The 25500-nt window shown below is 48.2% G+C and overlaps 1 protein-coding gene across 4 annotated transcripts in view; it reads left to right on the top strand.

Moving 5' to 3' along the window:
* LOC139583739 (MAGUK p55 subfamily member 7-like) overlaps nucleotides 1-25500 on the top strand; it is a 268462-nt gene that overhangs the window by 219005 nt on the left and 23957 nt on the right. For all 4 annotated transcript variants that reach the window (XM_071415154.1, XM_071415152.1, XM_071415151.1 and 1 more), the window contains one exon: nucleotides 22987-23157. In XM_071415154.1, the coding sequence (XP_071271255.1) occupies nucleotides 22987-23157 (171 nt within the window). The remainder of the gene's footprint in view (nucleotides 1-22986; nucleotides 23158-25500) is intronic.

Raw genomic sequence — 25500 nt, 5'->3', positions numbered from 1 at the left:
TCTCCATACGTTATTATAACACGTAGGAACAATAGCACGTCTCTCCATACGTTATTATAACACGTCTCTCCGTACGTTATTATAGCACGTCTCCGTACGTTATTATAGCACGCCTCTCCGTACGTTATTATAGCACGCTTCTCCGTACGTTATTATAGCACGCCTCTCCGTACGTTATTATAGCACGCCTCTCCGTACGTTATTATAGCACGCCTCTCCGTACGTTATTATAGCACGTCTCTCCGTACGTTATTATAGCACGTCTCCGTACGTTATTATAGCACGTCTCTCCGTACGTTATTATAGCACGTCTCTCCGTACGTTGTTATACCACGTCTCTCCGTACGTTGTTATAGCACGTCTCTCCGTACGTTGTTATAGCACGTCTCTCCGTACGTTATTATAGCACGTCTCCGTACGTTGTTATAGCACGTCTCTCCGTACGTTATTATAGCACGTCTCTCCGTACGTTATTATAGCACGTCTCCGTACGTTATTATAGCACGTCTCTCCGTACGTTGTTATAGCACGTCTCTCCGTACGTTGTTATAGCACGTCTCTCCGTACGTTGTTATAGCACGTCTCTCCGTACGTTATTATAGCACGTCTCTTCGTACGTTATTATAGCACGTCTCTCCGTACGTTATTATAGCACGTCTCTCCGTACGTTATTATAGCACGTCTCTCCGTACGTTATTATAGCACGTCTCTCCGTACGTTATTATAGCACGTCTCTCCGTACGTTATTATAGCACGTCTCTCCGTACGTTATTATAGCACGTCTCTCCGTACGTTTGACATGCGATCACTCCACTGTCTGATTGTACAGTAGTTAGGAGCGCTAGCCTAGCTGCCAAACATGTGGTTGTACTTATAGCTCATCTTGAGGCCTACTTTGTCTCTCTCTCTCCCTCCACAGGTTACTGTTGTCTCACCCAACACACGCTCTCCCTCTCCAACTGCTGAAAGATTGAACCACTCTTAAATAGTGCCCCAGATTCTTCTAAGTGCTTCTGGACCTGGCCTTCCCTCAATTTATACAACTATTTCAAGTCTCAACTGAAATGCTCACAGACAAAGCAGGACAAATAAAGTTGAATCCATTTTCATTTCAGCCGTGGAGGTTAAGACTCCATAATCTCTATTAGAGACCACCCTTGACGATGTATTTTGAATGTATTATTTTCCCTCTGAAATATTATCCTTCAACATCAGAACAACTTATAACACAGCAGTGTTATGGTGTGTTAGTTATTAATCTCTGCGTATACATTTCCAGATATATGTTTATATGAAAATCCAATGTAAAACTCAATCATATACAGATTACAGAGGCCCTAATGCGGACCAGCTTCGTTACCGGCAGTTACAGCCTGACTGTAAACAATCTGTCTAACCGCCGTCGTTCCAATCTCCGTCGTCCCGACGTATGAAAACGATCTAATTTCATGTCATCTGGAAAATTCCACCCGGTCCGGTCTCATCCTGGCTATAAAAACGTTGAGTTTGTTCAAGGGAAGGAGGAGGGAAGACCATCTCCATCTGTGGTTGCATCCCAAATTGCACCCTTTTCCCTATGGGCCCTGGTCAAACGTAGTGCACTATATAGGGAGTAGGGTACAATTGTGGATGTAGCCTGTGTGTTGGCCCACCAGGCAGCAGAGTGACATCAGCCAATAACTCTTCACCATTCAGAGGGTGTTGACTGGAGGTCATTCCACAGGTTCTTTACTGGTAAGGAGATAGCTGAGAGATGGGCCTCGCTGCCAGGAGGGAGATGGCAAGTGGGGTAGACGGACGGAGGGAGAGGGGTAGACGGACGGGGAGAGAGGGAGAGCCGGGGAGGGACAAAGGTGGAGAGGGTGATGTAGAGACAGACAGAGATTGAGAGAGAGGAAGATTGACTGAGTGAGTGGCCAGGTAAAGCGTTTACTGCATGAGGATGACTGACCAGAGAAGGGAGAGAAGACTTCTGCAGTATAGGACAGTACCGAGCTGATGTCCCTGGCCCAGTTCCCTGGTCAAGCAGGTTTTGTGTTACAGCACCATGCAGCACAGTGCAGTCAGTGGCTGGTGATGATAATGATTAAAACCATCTCCATATGTCTGTGTCTCTTGGAGCACACAGCTCCTGCAGTACCATAGCATCTACCAACCCAGGCCTTCCCCTGTCAGAGTCCCCCCCTTTCTAATCAAATACATTTTTATTTGTCACATACACATGGTTAGCAGATGTAAATGCGAGTGTAGCGAAGTGCTTGTGCTTCTAGTTCCGACCGTGCAGTAATATCTAACACGTAATCTAACAATTCCCCAACAACTACCTCATACACACAAATCTAAAGGGGTGAATGAGAATATGTACATATAAATATATGGATGGCCGAGCGGCATAGGCAACGTGCAATTGATGGTATAAAATACAGTATATAAATGTGATATGAGTAATGTAAGATATGTAAACATTATTAAAGTGGCATTATTTAGTGGCATTGTATAAAGTGACTAGTGATCCATTTATTAAAGTGGCCAGTGATTGGGTAGGCAGCAACCTCTCTGAATTAGTGATGGCTGTTTAACAGTCTGATGGCCTTGAGATAGAAGCTGTTTTTCAGTCTCTCGGTCCCAGCTTTGATGCACCTGTACTGACCTCGCCTTCTGGATGATAGCGGGGTGAACAGTCAGTGGCTCGGGTGGTTGTTGTGCTTGATGATCTTTTTGGCCTTCCTGTGACATCGGGTAATGTAGGTGTCATGGAGGGCAGGTGGTTTGTCCCCGGTGATGTGTTGTGCAGACCGCACCACCCTCTGGAGAGCCTTGCGGTTGAGGGCGGTGCAGTTGCTGTACCAGGCTGGGATACAGTCCGACAGGATGCTCTCGATTGTGTATCTGTAAAAGTTTGTCAGGGTTTTGGATGACGAGGCAAATTTATTTAGCCTCCTGAGGTTGAAGAGGCGCTGTTGAGCCTTCTTCACCACACGGTTTTTGTGGGTGGACCATTTCAGTTTCTCTGTGATGTGTACGCCAAGGAACTTAAAACTTTCCACCTTCTCCACTACTGTCCCGTTGATGTGGATGGGGGGGGGGGGGGGGGGGGGTGCTCCCTCTGCTGTTTCCTGAAGTCCACAATCATCTCCTTTGTTTTGTGGACGTTGAGTGAGAGGTTGTTTTCCTGATACCACACTCCGAGTGCCCTCACTTCCTCCCTGTAGGCTGTCTCGTCGTTGTTGGTAATCAAGCCCACTACTGTGTCGTCTGAAAACTTAATTGAGTTGGAGGCGTGCATGGCCACGTAGTCGTGGGTGAACAGGGAGTATACCAGGGGGATGAGCACGCACCCTTGTGGGGCCCCAGTGTTAAGGGTCAGCGAAGTGGAGATGTTGTTTCCTACCTTCACCACCTAGGGGTGGCCCGTCAGAAAGTCCGGGACCCAATTACACAGGACGGGTTGAGACCCAGGGCCTCCCGCTTGATGATGAGCTTGGAGGGTACTATGGTGTTGAATGCTGTGCTGTAGTCAATGAACAGCATTCTTACATAGGCATTCCTTTTCACCAGATGGGATAGGGCAGTGTGATGGCGATTGCGTCGTCTATGGACCTGTTGGGGAGTTATGCAAATTGAAGTGGGTCTATGGTGTCAGGTAGGGTGGAGGTGATATGGTCCTTGACTAGTCTCTCAAAGCACTTCATGATGACAGAAGTGAGTGCTACGGGGCGGTAGTCATTTAGTTCAGTTGTCTTTGCTTTCTAGGGTACAGGAACAATGGTGGCCATCTTGAAGCATGTGGGGACAACAGACTGGGATAGGGAGTGATTGAATATGTCCGTAAGCACACCAGCCAGCTGGTCTGCGCATGCTCTGAGGACGCGGCTGTGGATGCCTTCTGGGCCAGCAGTCTTGCGAGGTTTAACGTGTTTAAATGTTTTACTCACGTCAGCCACGGAGAAGGGAGGGGGGGGCAGTCCTTGTTAGCGGGCAGCGTCGGTGGCACTGTATTATCCTCAAAGCGGGCAAAGAAAGTGTTTAGTTTGTCTGGAAGCAAGACGTCGGTGTCTGTGACGTTGCTGGTTTTCTTTTTTTAGTCTGTGATTTCCTGTAGACCCTGCCACATATGTCTTGTATCTGAGCCGTTGAATTGCGACTCCACCTTGTCCCTGTACTGGCATTTCGCTTGTTTGATTGCCTTGCAGAGGGAATAACTACAATGTTTGTATTCAGACATATTCCCAGACCTCTATAGTTAAATGCGATTTTACGCGAATGCCGCCATCCATCCACGGTTTCTGGTTACGGTAGGTTTTAATAGTCACAGTGGGTACAACATCTCCAATACACTTCTTTATAAACGCACTCACTGAGTCAGCGTTTAGGTCAATGTTGTTCTCTGATGCTGACCAGAACATATTCCAGTCCGCGTGATCAAAACAATCTTGAAGCGTGGCTTTCGATTGGTCGGACCAGCGTTGAATGGTTCTCGTCACTGGTACATCCTCTTTGAGTTTCTGCCTATAAGACGGTAGGAGCAAGATGGCATCGTGGTCGGATTTGCCGAAGGGAGGGCGGGAGAGGGCTTCGTATGCATCGTGGAAGATAGAGTAGCAGTGGTCGAGGGTGTTGCCCATACGCGTAACGCAATCAATATGCTGGTAGAATTTAGGTAACCTTGTTCTCAAATTTGCTTTGTTAAAATCCCCAGTTACAATAAATGCAGCCTCAGGATATATGGTTTCCAGTTTGCATGTAGTCCAGTGAAGTTCCTTGATGCCCGTCTTGGTGTCTGCTTGAGGGGGAATGTACACAGCTGTGACTATAACTGACAAGAATTCTCTTGGTAGGTAAAATGGCCGGCATTTGATTGTAAGGAATTCTAGGTTGGGTGAGCAGAAGGACTTGACTTCCTGTATGTTGTTATGATTACACCATGAGTCGTTAATCATGAAGCATACACCCCCGCCCTTCCTCTTCTCAGAGAGGTGTTTATCTCTGTCAGCGCGATGCATGGAGAAGCCCGGTGGCTGGACCGATATCAGCATATCCCGAGAGAGCCATGTTTCCGTGACAATGTTACAATCTCTGATGTCTCTCTGGAAGGCAACCTTTGCTCGAATTTTGTCTACCTTGTTGTCAAGAGACTGGGCATTGGCTAGTAGTATAGGAGCGGTGGGCGATGTGCACGTCTACGGAGCCTGACCAGGTGGCCGCTTCGTCTGCTCCTTCTGCGGCCCTGTTGTTTTGGGTCGGCTTCTAGGATTAGATCCATTGTCCTGGGTGGTGGTCGAAACAGAGGAGCCGCTTCGGGAAAGTCGTATTCCTGGTCGTACTGTTGGTGAGTTGACGTTGCTCTTATATCCAGTAGTTCCTCCCGGCTGTATGTAATAAGACTTAAGATTTCCTGGGGTACAATGTAAAAAATAATACATAAAAAAACGAAATACTGCATAGTTTCCTAAGAACTCGAAGCGAGGCGACCATCTCTGTCGACCCCCTCAGACACAAGATCCAAGCCCAGGGACACCAGAGAGGCTAGATGTGAAGCAATGTCCCCTCTCCCCCTTTTTATTTATCCCTCAATCTATCCCTCTTTCCCCCCTCCATCTCACCCCTCTGTCACCTTTCTGGTGAGGTTTCCTTGGTTGAGCTCTGTGACGTGATACCAATCCTCTCTCTCTGTGTTTCGCTCTGGCTTCGTGGGGAGCCATGAGGCATCCAGTTGCAGTCTGACTGCACTGTAAGAGCTGCAGCCACAGGCAGGGTCGGCGGCCATGACGGCTCGGTGTGTCTCCGTAGAGAGCCGTGAGGTGTCCAGTGACAATCTGCCTACACTGTAAGAGCTGAAACCACAGGCAGCGTGGGCGGCCATGATGGCTCGACTCCCTAGTAAATGATAGGCTCCACTGTCACTGCAGGCCCCGGCGCGTAACGACAATACCAGCACTACTTACTCACTCTCTCGTCTCTCTAGAGTAGACACACTACTGCTCTCAAAATGTAGGTCTGGAGAACCAAAATGTCAAAGTCTCTTATGAACGAAAACTTTTAAGAATTTGGCCGGCTAGCGCTGTCTCACTAGTCGTTACCATACTTTTAGCTCTCTCCTGCTGATTTTCCCTGTGGATTCTTCATCCTGCGTGCTGTTATCGCATGGTTTTCCATCAGGCCAGGAATGCAGAGGAAGAAATAGTTGATACTAAACTATTGCTCTAACTTTCCCCATCGGGTGCAGATAGCCTCGAGATGAAAGCAGAGTACCAGTGTAATGACTTCAGTTATATTTGAAGGTCAATAGATATCACTGTCAAGCACATTCTCTACTTCCCTCACATATCCTCTCCCTCTTTTTTTCCTCCCCCTTTCACCCTTTCTTGTCTCTCGTTTACACACACTCTTCCTCTCTCCCTCCTTCCCTCCTCCTCTTTCTCAGCCACTGTTCTCTGATCTCTCTCTTTTAGTCTCTTCATAAGCTGCTGTTACTTCAGATGTCACACTACAGTGGGAGGAGGCAGCATTGCTGTGACCACACACTAACATGTGAAACAAGTTGTCAGATAAAGGCTTTCAAATTCACATTACCCTCTCCCAGTCTCCCACTTAAAAACAACCTGTCACCACCAGACGCTTTTAGCATGTATCCTAACCTCCTAACCGCTGGTTTGAGAAAGAATAAATCATATTTCCCGTGATCATTCCTGACTATTGTTATGGCTAGCGATTTACCTTGTAGCGTGATGCAACATCTCCCAGTGCGCTCTGGGAGAAGCGGTCCGCTGTAAGGTAAGCTCGAGGATCTCATTGGTGCAGTCCTGTATGTTTTGAATGTAACCCTTTTTGCTGGGATTGGGACCACATGACAGGAAGGAAGCTTTTTAAGTGGCTCCAAATGGGTCTGGGATGTGTGTTGACCTCCACTCTTCTTATAGTGCCCCATCTGCTCTGGTCAAAAGTAGTGCACGATACGTAATAGGGTTCCATTTGGGACAGATCACTCTTCTCTTCGTCACTGCTGGGCTGTGGCCTGACCAGACAGCTGTGTGGGGTAGCATGGGCCTGCATCTGCTTGGCATGTTGATGGGTTTAGTGATACTGCTACACATCAGGACAGTGTCTGTATCACTAGAGATAAACACTCTGTGTGCGTCCCAAATGGCACTATAATAGTGGACTATATAGGGACTATGTGGTGATGAGTGTGTCTGAACTCTCTAGATACTTTGCCTCAATGCCTATCAAGTAAAAAAGGTCAAAAGTAGTGCACTAGGGGTAGGGTGCCATTTGGGATGCACATCAATGTGTTCTTCCTGTGGTGACCTCACCATGAATAACAGACAACATGCACAGTTTATTTTATTAATGAAACATTTTAACCATTTTAACCATGTTGTTTCCTTTGTTTCTTTGCTTTTCTAAGACGATACGGCAGTTGAGTTTGGTAGGTGTCTCGTCTCTTTTACTCTTCTCTCATCCCTTTTGCTTTCACCTCTCTCTCTAACGTTCCTCTCTCTCCAATGTTCACCTCTCTCTCCAACGTTCACCTCTCTCTCCAACGTTCACCTCTCTCTCCAACGTTCACCTCTCTCTCCAACGTTCACCTCTCTCTCCAACGTTCACCTCTCTCTCCAACGTTCACCTCTCTCTCTCTAACGTTCACCTCTCTCTCTCTTATATCTTGCTTTCGCAGCCCCCCTTGAAGCTGAGGAAATAGAAGGTACATAGTGCTTGTCAGACTAACTGCTGCTCACCTATTAGACTGACTCATAGCAACATAGCAGCTCACTGGCTGGGGACCCAGCAACATAGCAGCTCATTGGTTGGCAACCCAGCCAGCACCCCAAAAATGAGTCCTGACATTCGCTGATCAGCCTTTTAACATTACATCGCTGTGTATCTGTATCAGCATCCCAAATGGGCACCCTGTTCTCTATGTAGTGCATTATGGGCCCCAGTAAAAGTAGTGCGCTACATAGGGAATAGGATGCCATTTGGGATGCAGAATGTGTCTTAGCATGTCAGGGATGAGGATAGCTCACCTCCTCTACCCTCATCTCATCTCCCGCTCCCCATATTCTACTGTTTGTGTTCGCCTGTCTTCTCATGTCTACCGAAACGGTTTTAAAGAGGAACATCGGGTGTCTCTGTCAATGTCTCTGTTAAATACTCCTGCTCCCTGGGAAAGGAGCTTAAGGTTATTGGCCTTTTCTGTGCCGAATCTTCCTCTTTCACTCACTAACTTATCACTTTCATTGAAACAGACATTATTTTACCGAGCGAGGGATAGAGGCTTATCCCTCCCTTCACACGCATAGCATAGGCTGTGTCCCAAATGGCACCCCGTAGGGCTCACCTTAAAAGTAGTTTACTATATCGGGAATAGGGTGCCATTTGGGATGCATCCATACTGTAGGTGCTTGTAACAACATACTGTAGCTTTATGCTATGTATGATGCTGTAGTAGTGCCATGGCATCGCTAGCCGCAGAACCAGGCTAGATCATGTACATTGTTCTATGGGCCGTCCATGATGTCTTGAATATGTGAGGTAAAAATGTATTCCTGAAAATCTATCTTGATCAGCGGGAAAGGTGAAGTGTAGTCTCGTGGTGAGTGTTGGGGCTACCTGTGTTTGTGTCTGTCTCCCTTCCCTCTGTGGTACCTGGCTGTGCTGTCACCTGGGTTCAGGCAGTCTGTGTAGATGGGTGGGCCTGCTGGTTCTTTTTGGGATCTGTGATGCCTGATGTCTAACTCCTGTTCTTCTCTTCTGGCTACCATGCTGTTCTCTCTCCTCCTCTCTCGTCACCGACACCAGAGGATGACGGTTGGTTCTATGGCTCTGGTTTCTATTTAAGCGGATACCACGTAGGTGAGACATCACATGTCCCCTTCAGTCCTTTTCATAGATCTGTCCTTCGCCCTTGTCATACATTCGCTCTTCCTACCACTGTCCCTCACCCCCTGCCATACAGTAGCTGTTCCTGCCACTGTCCCTCGCCCCCTGCCATACAGTAGCTGTTCCTGCCACTGTCACTCGCCCCCTGACATTCAGTAGCTGTTCCTGCCACTGTCCCTCGCCCCCTGCCATACAGTATCTGTTCCTGCCACTGTCCCTCGCCCCCTGCCATACAGTAGCTGTTCCTGCCACTGTCCCTTGCCCTCTGCCATACAGTAGCTGTTCCTGCCACTGTCCCTCGCCCCCTGCCATATAGTAGCTGTTCCTGCCACTGTCCCTCGCCCCCTGCCATGCAGTAGCTGTTCCTGCCACTGTCACTCGCCCCCTGCCATATAGTAGCTGTTCCTGCCACTGTCCCTCGCCCCCTGCCATGCAGTAGCTGTTCCTGCCACTGTCACTCGCCCCCTGCCATACAGTAGCTGTTCCTACCACTGTTATATGGATTCATTCGTGATAAAGGGACAAGGTCCATTCAATTCTCTTCCCGTCAGGCCTGTTGATGTGGTCCTGCTAGCCTCCTCTTCTCTCTTTCTTTCCCCTTTCTCTCGCTCTCAGTGTGTGTGTCTCTCTTTCTCTCTCTCCTTTTCGTTGATGTGGTCCTGCAGCAATTACGGCTTGTTCTGTTCTGGAACCATCCTCTGGGTACTGGTTCCAATTCTCTTTGCGTACAGAAACTCTTCCTCATCGTGTTGTTATTACCCCTGTCACTTTCCTGACAAATCAGAAGTTATAATCCCATCAGAGTACCACGGAGTGTCCTGGCTGAGTCTCTCAAACCTCTTCTCTCTCTGAGGATCTCTCTCTCTCTCCCCTCTCTCTCTGAGGATCTCTTCTCTCTCTGAGGATCTCTTCTCTCTCTGAGGATCTCTTCTCTCTCTGAGGATCTCTCTGAGGATCTCTCTCTCTCCCCTCTCTCTCTGAGGATCTCTCTCTCTCTCTCCCATCTCTCTCTGAGGATCTCTCTCTCTCTCCCATCTCTCTCTGAGGATCTCTCTCTCTCTCTCTCCCCTCTCTCTCTGAGGATCTCTCTCTCTCTCCCCTCTCTCTCTGAGGATCTCTCTCTCTCTCTCCCCTCTCTCTCTGATGATCTCTCTCTCTCTCCCCTCTCTCTCTGAGGATCTATCTCTCTCTCCCCTCTCTCTCTGAGGATCTCTCTTTCTCTCCCCTCTCTCTCTGAGGATCTCTCTCTCTCTCCCCTCTCTCTCTGAGGATCTCTCTCTCTCCCCTCTCTCTCTGAGGATCTCTCTCGCTCTCTCTCTCCCCTCTCTCTCTGAGGATCTCTCTCGCTCTCTCTCTCCCCTCTCTCTGAGGAACTCTCTCGCTCTCTCTCTCTGAGGAACTCTCTCGCTCTCTCTCTCTGAGGAACTCTCTCGGTCTCTCTCTCTGAGGAACTATCTCGCTCTCTCTCTGAGGATCTCTCTCTCTCTCTCTCCCCTCTCTCTGAGGATCTCTCTCTCTCTCCCCTCTCTCTCTGAGGATCTCTCTCTCTCTCCCCTCTCTCTCTGAGGATCTATCTCTCTCTCCCCTCTCTCTCTGAGGATCTCTCTTTCTCTCCCCTCTCTCTCTGAGGATCTCTCTCTCTCTCCCCTCTCTCTCTGAGGATCTCTCTCTCTCCCCTCTCTCTCTGAGGATCTCTCTCGCTCTCTCTCTCCCCTCTCTCTCTGAGGATCTCTCTCGCTCTCTCTCTCCCCTCTCTCTCCCCTCTCTCTCTGAGGAACTCTCTCGCTCTCTCTCTCTGAGGAACTCTCTCGCTCTCTCTCTCTGAGGAACTCTCTCGCTCTCTCTCTCTGAGGAACTCTCTCGCTCTCTCTCTGAGGATCTCTCTCTCTCTCTCTCCCCTCTCTCTGAGGATCTCTCTCTCCTCTCTCTGAGGATCTCTCTCTCTCTGAGGATCTCTCTCTCTCTCTCCCCTCTCTCTCTCAGGATCTCTCTCTCTCTCCCCTCTCTCTCTGAGGATCTCTCTCTCTCTCCCCTCTCTCTCTGAGGATCTCTCTCTCTCTCTCCCCTCTCTCTCTGAGGATCTCTCTCTCTCTCCCCTCTCTCTGAGGATCTCTCTCGCGCTCTCCCCTCTCTCTCTGAGTATCTCTCTCGCTCTCTCTCTCCCCTCTCTCTCCCCTCTCTCTCTGAGTATCTCTCTCGCTCTCTCTCTCCCCTCTCTCTCCCCTCTCTCTCTGAGGAACTCTCTCGCTCTCTCTCTCTGAGGAACTCTCTCGCTCTCTCTCTCTGATGAACTCTCTCACTCTCTCTCTCTGAGGAACTCTCTCGCTCTCTCTCTCTGAGGAACTCTCTCGCTCTCTCTCTCTGAGGAACTCTCTCGCTCTCTCTCTCTGAGGAACTCTCTCGCTCTCTCTCTCTGAGGAACTCTCTCGCTCTCTCTGAGGAACTCTTCCTCTTTCCCCCTCCTCTCTCTCTCTCTCTCTGACTAACCCTGCCTCTCTAATTTCCTTTCTCTCCTCCGCACCCCTTATCTCTATTGCTGCTACTCCCCCCCCCACACACACACACCTCTCTCCCACCCTCCACCTAGTGTATACACCAGGCTATGTGAGGCTGTGTTGAGGTCATGAGGCGGTCTAGACTCTGGACACTCCACAGCACACTAATCCATTTAGACCAGTTGATTTCACAGGAGATCCAGTGCACATTGAGTTTAGAAATAAAGACTGAGTTGTGTCTGCCAAGCTCAATCAGGGAATTCTATAAGGATGACCTTTCAAACACTGGGCTATTTTTGACTTCATTGAGTGTGTTTCAAATGACCACATATTCCCTATATAGTGCACTACTTTTGACCGTGACCCATAGGGTCTAGTCAAAAGTAGTGCACTATATAGGGAACACGGTGCCATTTGGGGCGCAGGCTCTGTTTGCCCGTGTTGTCGCAGTGCCCTTATGAGGTCGGCGACCTCAACTGCTCCTCTTCCTCTCTGACCTGAACAACCTCCATTGCTGGTCCCAGTGCAGTTTAACTTGTTTCCTATGTCCTAGTACACTGAAGCACCGATTTTTTGAAACAAAAGATGTTTTGAAGAGAAAAAAAGGCTCCTAAAATAATAATATATTCTCTACAAGCGTCTCTCAACAGTCGTTGCACATTTTATTACATTTCAGGCTGTTGTATGACTTAAAGTTGGACAGGCCTAATAGCTAAGAAATCCTAGAATACAGATGCTTTTTCAATGCCATTGAGGTTGAATTGGGAGCTTGAGTTGGGGGAAGAGGGGGCAGAGAAGTGGGTTGTCTTGTTCTTCTTTGGTCTGTTTGTAATCCCTCCGTACCTCTTGTCGGTCACTGATGGAACGTCTGAGTCCTCAATTTTCAAAGAATGGTCCTTGGGGCAAGCTGTATTCCTGTGAGATGCCTCAATAGTATAGAGCCAGGAGACTGTAGAATAGGGCTCTGGTCAAAAGAAGTACACTATATAGGGAATAGGGTGCGTTTTGGGACTTGTCACATGCTTCGTAAACAACAGGTGTAGACTAACAGTGAAATGCTTACTTCCGGGCCCTTTCCAACAATGCTGAGAGAAAAAAGAGAAATAATAGAAAGTAATAATACTAGGAATAAATACACAATGAGTAAAGATAACTTGTCTATATACAGGGAGTACCAGTACCGAGTCCATGTGAAGGGGTACGAGGTAATTAATGGCGTTCGGTGCCGTTTAAGATGGGGGACGATTTTTCTTATTTCTATTACAGCATATTGGATGACTGTCATTCATATTCTATTCACTCAGATCAATGTAACATGGATAGGTTTAGGCTACTACATGATACAACATCTTTCCCTATGCCCATCATGAGGTTGCTACAACCTAGCCTATGAATGAACGTTTACAGCGTAGATGCACAGGTCGAGAGACATTTAAGTAACAGACATTGACACGTCCAATGTCGCTTTGTACAATCTTGCCTGCATCTAGCTGATCTAGGGTGTAATCATTAGTCCAACAGTTACATAGAAGAGTTTCTATTGGACAAATTCAGTTACGTTTATCCCTGTTTCGTTCGGTTTGCATCCGTTTAAGAAAGGGTTTTCAACAAAATCGGCAGAATGAATATACCCCTGATCAAACACAGTTCACTTTCATATCAGCCACATACAACCAGCATAATTCCTTTGATTATTGTGTAATTACTTCTTACATCTACACGCTCTCCTCCTCTCACCTATTCCCTTCGCTCGTGGACTTCAGTGCACAACACAAACCTTCATATCATAACCGCTAACCGCTGCACACAGCCTACATTGTTGTCACCATAGTAACGTCAAAGTCAACAAAGCTACTAGAGCTAAAGCTTTAGTAAACCCGCTACAATCCATCAGTACAGTCGGCAAGAAGTTTAGAAGGAAATACGTTTATACAACCAAAAGCTTACCTTGACTTGGAAGAGTTCCAGTATTGGATAACCATAGCCATCTAGCTAACATAGCAATCCTCTCTGTTTGAGCCATGTGTTTGAGTAGGCTAAACTAGCTAGCTGCTTTCACAAGCTAAGTGAAAAATAAATACAACAATCTCTCTCTTGCTACTCTTTCATTGTTGAATAAATTCATTTAAGAACTGTTCAACTATTGTCTTTCTCTCTGAGTAAACTACTCACCACATTTTATGCACTGCAGTGCTAGCTAGCTGTAGCTTCTACTTCTACTTTCACTAGATTCCTTCTCTGACCCTTTGATTGGGTGGACAACATGTCAGTTCATGCTGCAAGAGCTCTGATGGGTTGGAGGATGTCCTCTGGAAGTTGTCATAATTACTGTGTAAGTCTATGGAAGGGAGTGAGAACCACGAGCCTCCTAGGTTTTGTATTGAAGTCAATGTACCCAGAGGAGGACGGAAACTATAAGGAAGGAATAGAAGGAATCAAGCTCGTCTGGTAGACATCACTGGGCAGCTCGAAGCTGGGTTTTCTTTTGTAATCCGTGTGCAAGCCTTGCCACATCCGACGAGCGTCAGAGCCCGGCGTAGTAGAATTCAATCTTAGTCTTGTACTGACATTTTGACTGTTTGATTTCTCGTCGTAGTGGGATTTCTTATAAGTGTCCGGATTAGTGTCTCGCTCCTTGAACTCAGTGCGGATGTTGCCTTTAATACATCACTTTGGGTTGGGATATGTACATACGGTCACTGTGGGGACGATGTCATCGATGCCCTTATTAATGAAGTAGGAGGAGGAGGACCGTGTCCTGAGATGCCTTCCCATAAGCCCCGTGCCACGCCCTAAACACCTCTTTGAGACCACCGCTCCGTCTGGAAGAAGTGCGTTAAAGAGATCATTAAGACCCGTGGCCGTTCTGGGCCCGTTCCTTACCTTTCCTGGATGGAAGAAAGAAAGGAGCAGAAGAAAAGAGAGAAAAGACATGGGTTTTGTCCCAAATGGCACCCTGTTCTGTATATAGTGCACTACTTTTGACCAGCGCCCATAAGGCTCTGGTCAAAAGTAGTGCACTATATATGTTGGCACCCTATTCCCTATTTTGGGACATAGCCCGTGTCTCTCCTTAGATCCATCAACACATTGTAGCTTAGTTCCCTGGGATTAGACACACAATACCTGGATGGAGACCTGGAAGCGTAGGCAGTAGGCACAGTCCCATTTCTGCTGCTGTCGTAATCTACCCTAATCCCAGAGATCCCGAGGCACAGAGAAAAGCCTCTCAGCAAACATCTGGATAGAGGGATGAGAGAGGGTGGGATAGAGGAGAGGAAAGGACAAAACAGTACAGGGGAAAGCTGGGAAAGCTGTCAACCCCCAGAATCCAATTAAAACAGAGTTATGGAAAAATGGAGACGTGTGTAAGCCCCCAAATAATTCTAAATTTCCAGAAAACAAGTTTATTTCATCTGTCTGCAGGTTCACTACTGGAGGATGAGCCGCAGCCAAAATATAAGACCAAATGTGCGTTCCAAATGGCGCCTTATTCTCCATTTAGTGCACTGTTTGACCAGGGCCCACATCTTGGCTGAGCAGGTAGAGGCCATGCAGACAGACAGGTGTGATTGGCTGAGCAGGTAGAGGCCACGCAGACATACATGTGTGATTGGCTGAGCAGGTAGAGGCCACGCAGACAGACAGGTGTGATTGGTCTAGACCAGTGGTTCCAGTCCTCCAGTACCCCCAACAGCACACATTTGTGTTGTAACCCCGGACAAACATACCTGGTTTAATTCATCCAGGGCTGAATCAGGTGTGCTTGTCCAGGGATACAATAACATTGCATATGGTTGGGAGGACTGGAGTTAGGAAACAGTGCTCTAGACAGTGGTGACGTTACTTAATAATGTCCAGGGGTTACATTTCAGTGGTTTGGTTGTGGTTCTGACCGGTAAGAGAAGAGAGTCTATGTCCCAAATGGCACTCTATTCCCTATGTAGTGCACTACTTTTGACCCCATCACTATAAAGGTAAAAGAGTCCCTATCGGCCCTGGTCAAAAATAGTGCACCATATATAGTGATGGGGTGCCAGATGGGATGTGGACTTTGGCATCTCCCCTCGCACTGGGTTTGTTGTCTAGCATCCCTGTTGTCTGAGTGGGCTGGCTGATTGATGAGGAAAACAGGAAAGTGTTCTTGGCACTCCCAGCTCCCAACTCACTAGCTGTGCTGAGAGAGCCCAGACACATACAGTACACACAGCACCAGAGAGAGCCCAGACACATCCAGTACACACAGCACCAGAGAGAGCCCGGACACATCCTGTACACACAGCACCAGAGAGAGCCCGGACACATCCAGTACACACAGCACCAGAGAGAGAGCCCGGACACATCCTGTACACACAGCACCAGAGAGAGCCCGGACACATCCAGTACACACAGCACCAGAGAGAGCCCGGACACATACAGTACACACAGCACCAGAGAGAGCCCAGACACATCCAGTACACACAGCACCAGAGAGAGCCCGGACACGTACAGTACACACAGCACCAGAGAGAGCCTGGACACGTACAGTACACACAGCACCAGAGAGAGCCCGGACACGTACAGTACACACAGCACCAGAGAAAGCACAGACACATACTGTACACACAGCACCAGAGAGAGCCCAGACACATACAGTACACACAGCACCAGAGAGAGCCCAGACACATACAGTACACACAGCACCAGAGAGAGCCCAGACACATACAGTACACACAGCACCAGAGAGAGCCCAGACACATACAGTACACACAGCACCAGAGAGAGCCCAGACACATACAGTACACACAGCACCAGAGAGAGCCCAGACACATACAGTCACACAGCACCAGAGAGAGCCCAGACACATACAGTACACACAGCACCAGAGAGAGCCCAGACACATACAGTACACACAGCACCAGAGAGAGCCCAGACACATCCAGTACACACAGCACCAGAGAGAGCCCAGACACATCCAGTACACACAGCACCAGAGAGAGCCCAGACACATCCAGTACACACAGCACCAGAGAGAGCCCGGACACATCCAGTACACACAGCACCAGAGAGAGCCCGGACACATCCAGTACACACAGCACCAGAGAGAGCCCGGACACATCCAGTACACACAGCACCAGAGAGAGCCCGGACACATACAGTACACACAGCACCAGAGAGAGCCCGGACACATACAGTACACACAGCACCAGAGAGAGCCCAGACACATCCAGTACACACAGCACCAGAGAGAGCCCAGACACATCCAGTACACACAGCACCAGAGAGAGCCCGGACACATCCAGTACACACAGCACCAGAGAGAGCCCGGACACATCCAGTACACACAGCACCAGAGAGAGCCCAGGCCGCTTTGCGTAAGTGCAGCGGAAGACGAGAGCTAGATCGAGATGTGCGTTCGTGTTTTTCTTTTCTTCAAATCAATCCATTTTTTCAAGCGACGACAAATTAGGCATGGTTTTCTGTTCAGACTAGACATTCCTGAGTCCTAAAGAGCTCTGGGATAAGACGGAGGGGAAAAACAAATAGCGCTCGACACAAACCCACGTCGCTCAGCCAAGGGACTTGAGCACTATTCCACTGTATAAGCCTGTAACACTTGGGTTGGAGTACCACTTTCCACATGCTGGAGCAAGCATACTGTAGTAAGCCCATGGAAAGTACACTAGCCCCAGAGTGTGTTTCTGTTCCCCCCCAGATAACACTGTAATGAGTTCACCACGGTGGACTCAAACGCTCTCAGTACATATTTCAAACATCACAGACAGCCTAAAAGGCTTTTTTAATCATCAAATAACGTTTAACTCTCTCTCCCTCTCTGCATACAGCCTTCTATCCTGGTTAGACCAGAGTGAATACTGCTTAAAACAATGGCTACCTGCCTTTCCTTTCTCAACAGGAAACCCAGTGACCCGTAAGGGAGGGCTTCAGCAACAGGGTATGAGGTTTGAAGGACAGCCGTTACAGTAGATGCCACATACTGTAGGTCGGTATGAAACGTTCTCCTCCAGTTAAATATTCCTCGTTCCCCTCAGAGCAATGTTTTTTACCATTCACTTCAAATGCAGTGTTCAGTCTGGTTTAACCAGGATGCCTGCCTGTCCCCTCACAACACGGAATGCCATTACCCATAAAGCTAGAGCACAGGAGGTTGGTGGCACATTAATTGGGGAGGGACGGGCTCGTGGTAATGGCTGGAGCGGAATTGGTGGAATAGGGTCAAACACATGGTTCCCATGGTTCCCAGATGTTGATGCCATTCCATTAGCTCCTTTCCGGCCATTATTATGAGCCGTCCTCCCCTCAGCAGCCTCCACTGAGCTAGAGGTAGGAGGTTTGAAGGACTAGCAGTGAGATACGGATACCACATGCCACATCGGGAGAACCCTCTCCACCTGTTAAAGATCCCTTGTTCCCCACAGAGCTATATGCTTTTCCTCGTCAGTACAGTGACCGTCCATGTGGTCAGCCTGTGAGCCAGGTACTTCCGTGACGCGGCAGGCCTGGTCCCTGGTTCGGAAGCCACGATTCCTATAATGCCTTTCACAGATGGGTTTACATGGAGGGGCATTGAAGGCCACACGTCTGTCTATCTGTCTGGACAGCCCCTCCCCCCCCCCCCCCACACATCACTGCATAGCGGGACTAAGACACGCCACACAGCGTGAGAGACCAGAGGCCTATTTGAACCCAGCTGTTGGTGGAAGAAGGGAGTGCAGAGAAAAGGTTTTACTTTTCCCGCGTCGCTGCTACAGTGTTGGCCCACATTTTTCCTCTTATTTTTAGTGAGTGTCATTCCTCGGGAACCATCCTCCTTGGTTCTCTTCGGTCCTTTGGTCCACCTCTCAACTCACAATGGACGGACATAAATAACATGCTGTAGTGAACAGGCGGGTAGCTGAGTGAGTTACCTGGAAGAATTAGTCAGGGTATTTGTGGAGAACTTGGTAGAGTTGGTATTTGTCCTTGTTGTTCTGTGGTAGGAGGGAATATTGCAGAGAGTGTGGAAACTGGAGATCCTTCTTCACACACACTGGGACATGCAGTAGAGCCATCCTCCTCTCCCCCTGCCTGCCTGTCGAGCGTGTCTCTGACACAGACTTGAACAGACGAGGAGCTGTAATGAGCACCATCACATAATGACTGAAAGGAGGTACTCAGTAATGCCTCCCACATTTCTGTGGCCACTTCCAGTACTAAGTGTTGCAGTGATAAACCGCACCGTGTGTGTGTGTGTGTGGCAGCCATAAACCACACATGTGGGGCTAGGGTGTAATGGTAATACTCTCTTAATCTAGAGTTGCCATGGAGAGATAATTCACCAGTTGTCATCTCTGTTAGTCTTCATACTGAGGGCTTGTTCTGCTGGGCCAGGATGGCACTGCATGCATCCCAAATGGCACCCTATTCCCTATGTAGTGCACTACCTTTGACCAGGGCCACAGGCTTCTGGACAAAGTAGTGCACTATAATAGGGAATAGTGTGCCATTTGGAATATGCCAGTGTCTGTCAGCGCTTCTTCAACTGCAGTTAGAAACTCCAGGCTCAGATGGGAGCCATCTTTTTTTTTGGGGGGGGGGGGGATTTGTACACTTGATCTAAATAGTTAGGAAATCAGAGTGGAGATGGGTAGGTGGGAGAGACAGTGGGAAGGATGGATGCTGGGATTGAACGCCGGTCTTCCAGTCGTATGTGATTAGACACACCATTATTACCATTCCACCCCAGGATTTGCACAAGACATTGACTGCAACAGGCTTAGGCCGGATCCCACAATTCAACACACACACACACAAAGGCCGGCTCCATAATACAACACACACACACACACACACACACACACACACACACACACACACACACACACACACACACAAAGGCCGGCTCCACAATACAGCAGGTGGTTTCTCTGCCTGCCTATCTTCACTCCTCTCATCTCGTCTGATTTGGAGAAAATGACCGCAATTTATGTATTTTGTGTTGGCGTCTTAATGGTCTCCTACACATGTTGTCTCCGTTTACTTTCTACAGAATAAATCTGTGTGTGTGTGTTCTTTTTTTGTTTCAACAGTTTTGCTCCGTCTCTTTTACAGACACCGCAGCAACGTTTCACAGGATGTTAGCATCAGCACAGTGAGCAGTTTAGAATTCCCTGTTTGTGAAGGCGCCTGGGTGCTGAATGTCCTACACCACGGCTGTTAGATATTATCACACTGGAAAACGGGCTTGCAGGAGCACACTGGCAACTTCCAGGCAGTTGTGTGTGTAGTGGCAGCACGTGTCTTCTACTGTTTACTCTGTGGCTCGATATGCCCCTTGTTATTTTTCTGTTGGAGGTTCTCTTGGAATGGGAGGCTTTGAGTTCGTCTACACGTTATTGTGTGTGTCTTACAGTAGTAGGGGCGACTGGCAATTATCCAGTCACGGTCAAGTGCACGCCATTAAAACGTGCGTGTGTGTGTGTGTCCTGAGCAAGGAAAATGTCTCCATATCCGAGCTCTTTGTCACGGTAGGGGGATACAAGAGAGTACGATTACATCCAGGGTCAAGGGTTAGGAGCCAGCTGAACAATGAGTTAAAACCACAGTCTTTTCAGCTCGACCCCATCATAATTAGGACCACTGTTGCCATGCATAGCTAACATTCCTGATTTACCACCATGCCTTCTATTGGCCCTAGCTATTGGAAACCCCACTGTTAATCAGAGCTGAACAGTAACACACAAACCGGCCACACACGCAGGCACACTTCCCTGCTCTAACAGTAACACAACTTCTCTGTACTGTAACAGTAACACAACCCCTCTGTACTGTAACAGTAACACAGACATGACAACGAGACGCTGGTCCGGGTCCAGACCAGGAAGGTTTAGTCATTCATTTATTTCATTCGGGTTGAATACTTTTCCAGCCCTCTCTCTGGGCTCGCCTAATTCTGTCTCCATGGAGATGATGATGCTCGCCGTGCGTGCGTTTTGTCTCGCTCCTTTGATTGATTTGTCTTTATCCTCGAGTAGAGGAGTTGTGGGTTAGTTATTTTCTGTTATTTGGATGGAGCTGTCTAGAAGGGTTGAAGTGATTTTGAAGGGCCCGGGATTACGGAGGGCCTTCAACAACAGGAACAGAGCTGTGTATTGACTGGCTGCAGCTGAGCCTAATGAAACGCCGTGCACCTGCCTCCCTGAAGGAAAACAAAGAGATTCCCTCTGACAGAGCCAATGAAATGCTGGCGGCTTCTGGGCCCCGAAAGGCCCCCTAATCGAATGGAACAACCCGTGCTGCAGTATCACGCTAATCAGACCACAGTATTAGAGCGATCCAGAGGGGTGGCGGAACCTGCCCTGGAATGTCCAAGACCCTATTTCCTATATAGTGCACTACTTTTGACCAGGGCCTAACAGGACAACCTTAGTTAATATTATCTACCCTGTAATGGCTTAATAATAGCACTGCTATGATGTTAACCGTTGATAATGATGACATTGTGCATGGCTTGCTGTTACAGTAATGTTGCTAGCAGCAGCGTATTCTATTCAGTGCGTCCTTTCCACTGTGGCGAGCAGGCGGCTCGTTCTTTCTGGCTGGTGTTCGGTCAGAGCAGTGGGGGTGTTGAATGAGAAGGATACACTGCAGGAGAAGTGGCACAGACAACACCGTGCTAACCCAGAACGTGCTGTCCTGCCCGCAGTGGAACAGTCTGCCTAGAACGTTAGCTGTAACACAATATCCCAACGCTAGGGTTCACACACGCACTCAGACACACACACAAACACTTTCTCTCTCTCTCACACACACACACACACACACACACACACACACACACACACACACACACACAGACACATTCTCTCTCTCTCGCACACACACACACACTCATACACATACACAAACACATTCTCTCACACACACACACTCAGAAACATACACAAATACATTCTCTCTCTCTCTCACACTCTCACACACACATTCTCTCTCACACACACACACACACACACACACACACATTCTCTCTCACACACACACACACACACACACACACATACACAAACACATTCTCTCACACACACACACACACACACATACACACTCAGAAACATACACAAATTAATTCACACACACACACACACATTGTGACATGCCTTAATACCTTAGCCATACACACATGGGTTATTGTGCTGAAGCCGTATGTTTGACGTGTTTCATTTCTTACACAGCGTAGGTCTCTCCATCTCCTGTCCCTTATTAAGTGACTGTTTGGAAAAGAACAAACTCTCGACCGTAGCTATACTCTCTCTCTCTTTCTCGTGGCACATCTGCACAGCGCTCGCCTGCCGCTCGCCTCGCGGTTTCTCCATGTTGTGGAAAGTATTAAAGGATTGGATCAGGGCTTCTCTCTCTCTCCAGTGTATGATTTTAATGCTGCCTTAATCTTGGCCATCTTGCATCATAACGCTGGGTTCATTCATCACTGTTTAAAAGAAACCGAGAGGGAGAACCTTTCTGCCGTGTGCAGGAACGGGATATTAGCAAAGTGTCCTCGGTCCTCGGTTTGCGGATTTTGGTTTAACTGTCTGTCATAAATATGAAACTGTGCTCTTCAAATTAGGGGTACGTTTCTCTCTGTTTGGTACTGCCTTAGTGCATTCAAACCAGACCATTTGTTTGGGTCAATTTATGACGGTTGTCATGTTTGATTGGTTTATCGTGCGCTGCATGTCCATGGAATGCCACCACCACACATACTTCCTTACACACGCACACACACCACCTACAGTACCAAAGTAGTCTGAGAAGAATGAGAAACGCTTGACTGGTACTTGTGTCAACTGGACAAGCATGAAGCAATTACCAGTAAATTCACATAGCAGCAGTGAATTACATGAAAAAATGCCAGTCGCCTTCACTCATCCTTCCCACCTGCCATTTTTGATTCTCTCTTTACCTCCTGTTCCCCTCTACAGGAGGTCAGAGGTCAATGTGCTTAAAACGGACCATTCCGGTTCAAAAGGCTCAGATGAATCACATCTATGGTTGCATCCCAAATGGCAACCTATTCTCTATATAATGGGCCCTGGTCAAAGGTAGTGCACTACATTGGGAATAGGGTGCCATTTGAGACTCGTCCTGTAACATAAAGAGAGAAATGACATAAGAGGTAGCTAGATGACATAAACTGAGGCTGGGAGGAGAATGGGAACGTGGCAGTCATGTTTTTATGGTCTCTAGAAGACAACAGTGTTAAGACGACATTACATATGAACCGTATGAGCTGTTACTCACCGACCAAACGCTTTCCCTGGATCTAGGTGCATCTCAAATAGCAACCCATCCCCTATATAGTGCAATAGATTTGACAGGGCCCAGGGAAATCGTTTGGCTTAGCGTTCACTACTCCTACCTACTGCACAGATATCTCTCTCAATATGTTACATATGAAGGGCTGCTCTACATAAAGCCAGACCTGATAGATATTGAAACGCTTGTAAATGTGCATCGGCAGGCATTTTGTGCAGATGCAAGTTTACTTGTACGTACTGTATACACTGTCAACTTTACCCCTTACAGTGACTCAACTTTCTCTCTCTCTCTCTTCTCGCTCTCTGATTTGTAGCTGGTTTTCGCCGGAGTTTCCGCCTCAGCAGGCGAGACAAGAAGACCAACAAGTCCATGTATGAGTGTAAGAAGAGTGAGCAGTACGACATGGCTGACGTGGCCACCTACGAGGAGGTGACTCCCCACCGCAGGCAGAGCGGGGCCAAGCACAGGCTGGTGGTCCTCGTCGGTGAGTAACACACACACACACACCATGGTAGAGCGGGGGGACTGGGCTGGTGGTCCTCGTCGGTGAGTAACACACACGACATGGCAGAGCTAGACCAAGCTGCTGTCGTAGTCGGTGAGTAACTGACTACTGCCACCATGGGACACTGGGGATTGCTGAGCTGTTGGTCTTGGCCAGGCAGAGGCCATCGTTTAAGTCTAAAAGTGGTTTCTCCATAGAGAGAGCATGTGGCGCTCCAGTCAGAGTTCCAGGGCCGGAGGTGGCTCAGCCTTGCCCTCACACAGCCGTAACCCAGAAACATGCTCCCGGCCACACGCAAGCCCCCTTAACTTTTAAAGCCCTGGTGGAATATGACAGCACAGGGCTGGCGGGCTGGGGATTCCTTCATATTTAGTGCTTTTCATTAACAGCACCTTGCTCAGCTCTAAATGTTCCTTCTTTTTTTTTACTTGACAGAATTGTTAACACTTGCCTTTAAGGCTGGTATTACAACGTCCTCCAGAAGGCTTATGAAGTGCCAAAATCTTGAAATGAAGTTAGCTTTGTTTTTATTCCCTCTTGTGTAGTTTTGAGAAAAGCATTGTGCCAACGAGTGGTGGAACAATACCGTTAAGCCCAGGTGCACCAGAATTAAAACCTGAATATAAATATTGGAACTATTATTGCAAATGACACGAATAATGAATGTCTTCCTCACACGCTGCTTTTTCTTCTCAAGGTTAGCAGTGCTACTGATTGGTGCAGCTGCGTATGAATCATTCTTCATTCTGCAGATATCGCTGTCTTTCTATTTAATGCTCTTATGAAGAGAAGAGAAAGTGAGGCTTGTGTTGCAGTACGTCTGTTTTAGCATGATTGACCAGGCCTTGGTACGGTGAAACGCACTGGTATGGACTTCATCATAGCGTGTTGCTAATTAGCTAGCCCATTTTCTTGCCAGGCAGCATGTCAGGCTGTGCAACCCAGCGGACGCCACGGCCTCTCTCTCTCTCTCTCTCTCTCTCTCTCTCTCTCTCTCTCTCTCTCTCTCTCTACAATGCATATAACCCCTCCTCTGTCACGCTAATGTAAATATTTTCAATTCACTTCTGTAATTTGGATGACAACCTATGGACAATTTCACACCTAATGAAGAGAAAGGCCAAGGAAAGATCTGTTTTATGTTTCCTTTCTCTCTCTGGAGTTCTCTCACTTTTTCTTATTATGAGGACTTCTTTCTCTCTCTCTCCCTCCCTCCCGCCATCTCTTTCTCTCTTCTCTCTCACTCTCCCTCTCACCATCTCTTTCTCTCTTCTCCCTCCCGCCATCTCTCCTCTCTTGCGCTCTCCCTCCCGCCATCTCTCTTCTCTCTCTCTCCCTCCCACCATCTCTTTCTCTATTCTCTCTCGCTCTCCCTCCCGCCACCTCTTTCTCTATTCTCTCTCGCTCTCCCTCCCGCCATCTCTTTCTCTCCTCTCTCTCGCTCTCCCTCCCACCATCTCTTTCTCTATTCTCTCTCGCTCTCCCTCCCGCCACCTCTTTCTCTATTCTCTCTCGCTCTCCCTCCCGCCATCTCTTTCTCTCCTCTCTCTCGCTCTCCCTCCCGCCATCTCTTTCTCTCCTCTCTCTCGCTCTCCCTCCCGCCATCTCTTTCTCTTCTCTCTCTCGCTCTCCCTCCCGCCATCTCTTTCTCTCCTCTCTCTCGCTCTCCCTCCCGCCATCTCTTTCTCTCCTCTCTCTCGCTCACTCACTCGCTCTCCCTCCCGCCATCTCTTTCTCTCCTCTTTCTCTCCTCTCTCCCTCTGCCTCCCAGCGTCTCTTTCTCCATTGTAAACGTCAGGCGCCTAGTGGTCCAGGAGAAAGTGAAGTAGGCGTGTAGATCCTCCAAAGAGGATCAGGCGTCCTGTGCTTTGCCTTGGCCCCCTTTCCTCACTCCTCTTTCCACTCCACACACACACACACACACACACACACACACACACACACACACACACACACACACACACACACACACACACACACAAGAAAGATCACTGGAGCGTCCAACGTCCCTCTAGTTGTTTATCCATCTACGTGGATGAAAAGGAATCTAAAAATGATCTCCAACGAACAAAGTAGACCCTATACTCTCCTTACTCTTATTAGAATAAATGTGGACGACAGTGAGATTGGATTTCAAAAGATGAAACAATATGTTTATCTGTTTTTATACATTTGTATTAGTTTTCAGGCATGGTTCGTGGTAGGGTGAAATGGCCTTAGGATAGTGTTCCGCATATAGCTGTTATCTTAGGCTTGTTGGACTCAACAGAGCAGGGTTAAGGTCTGGTTGGAGGAGGCTGAAGTTACCCTGTCTGGCTGGCT

The sequence above is a fragment of the Salvelinus alpinus genome, chromosome 8, assembly GCF_045679555.1.
Source record: "Salvelinus alpinus chromosome 8, SLU_Salpinus.1, whole genome shotgun sequence".
In the NCBI taxonomy this organism is placed as follows: domain Eukaryota; kingdom Metazoa; phylum Chordata; class Actinopteri; order Salmoniformes; family Salmonidae; genus Salvelinus; species Salvelinus alpinus.
The sequence above is the reverse complement of the archived record's forward strand: the minus strand, read 5'-3'. Positions and strand labels throughout refer to the sequence as shown.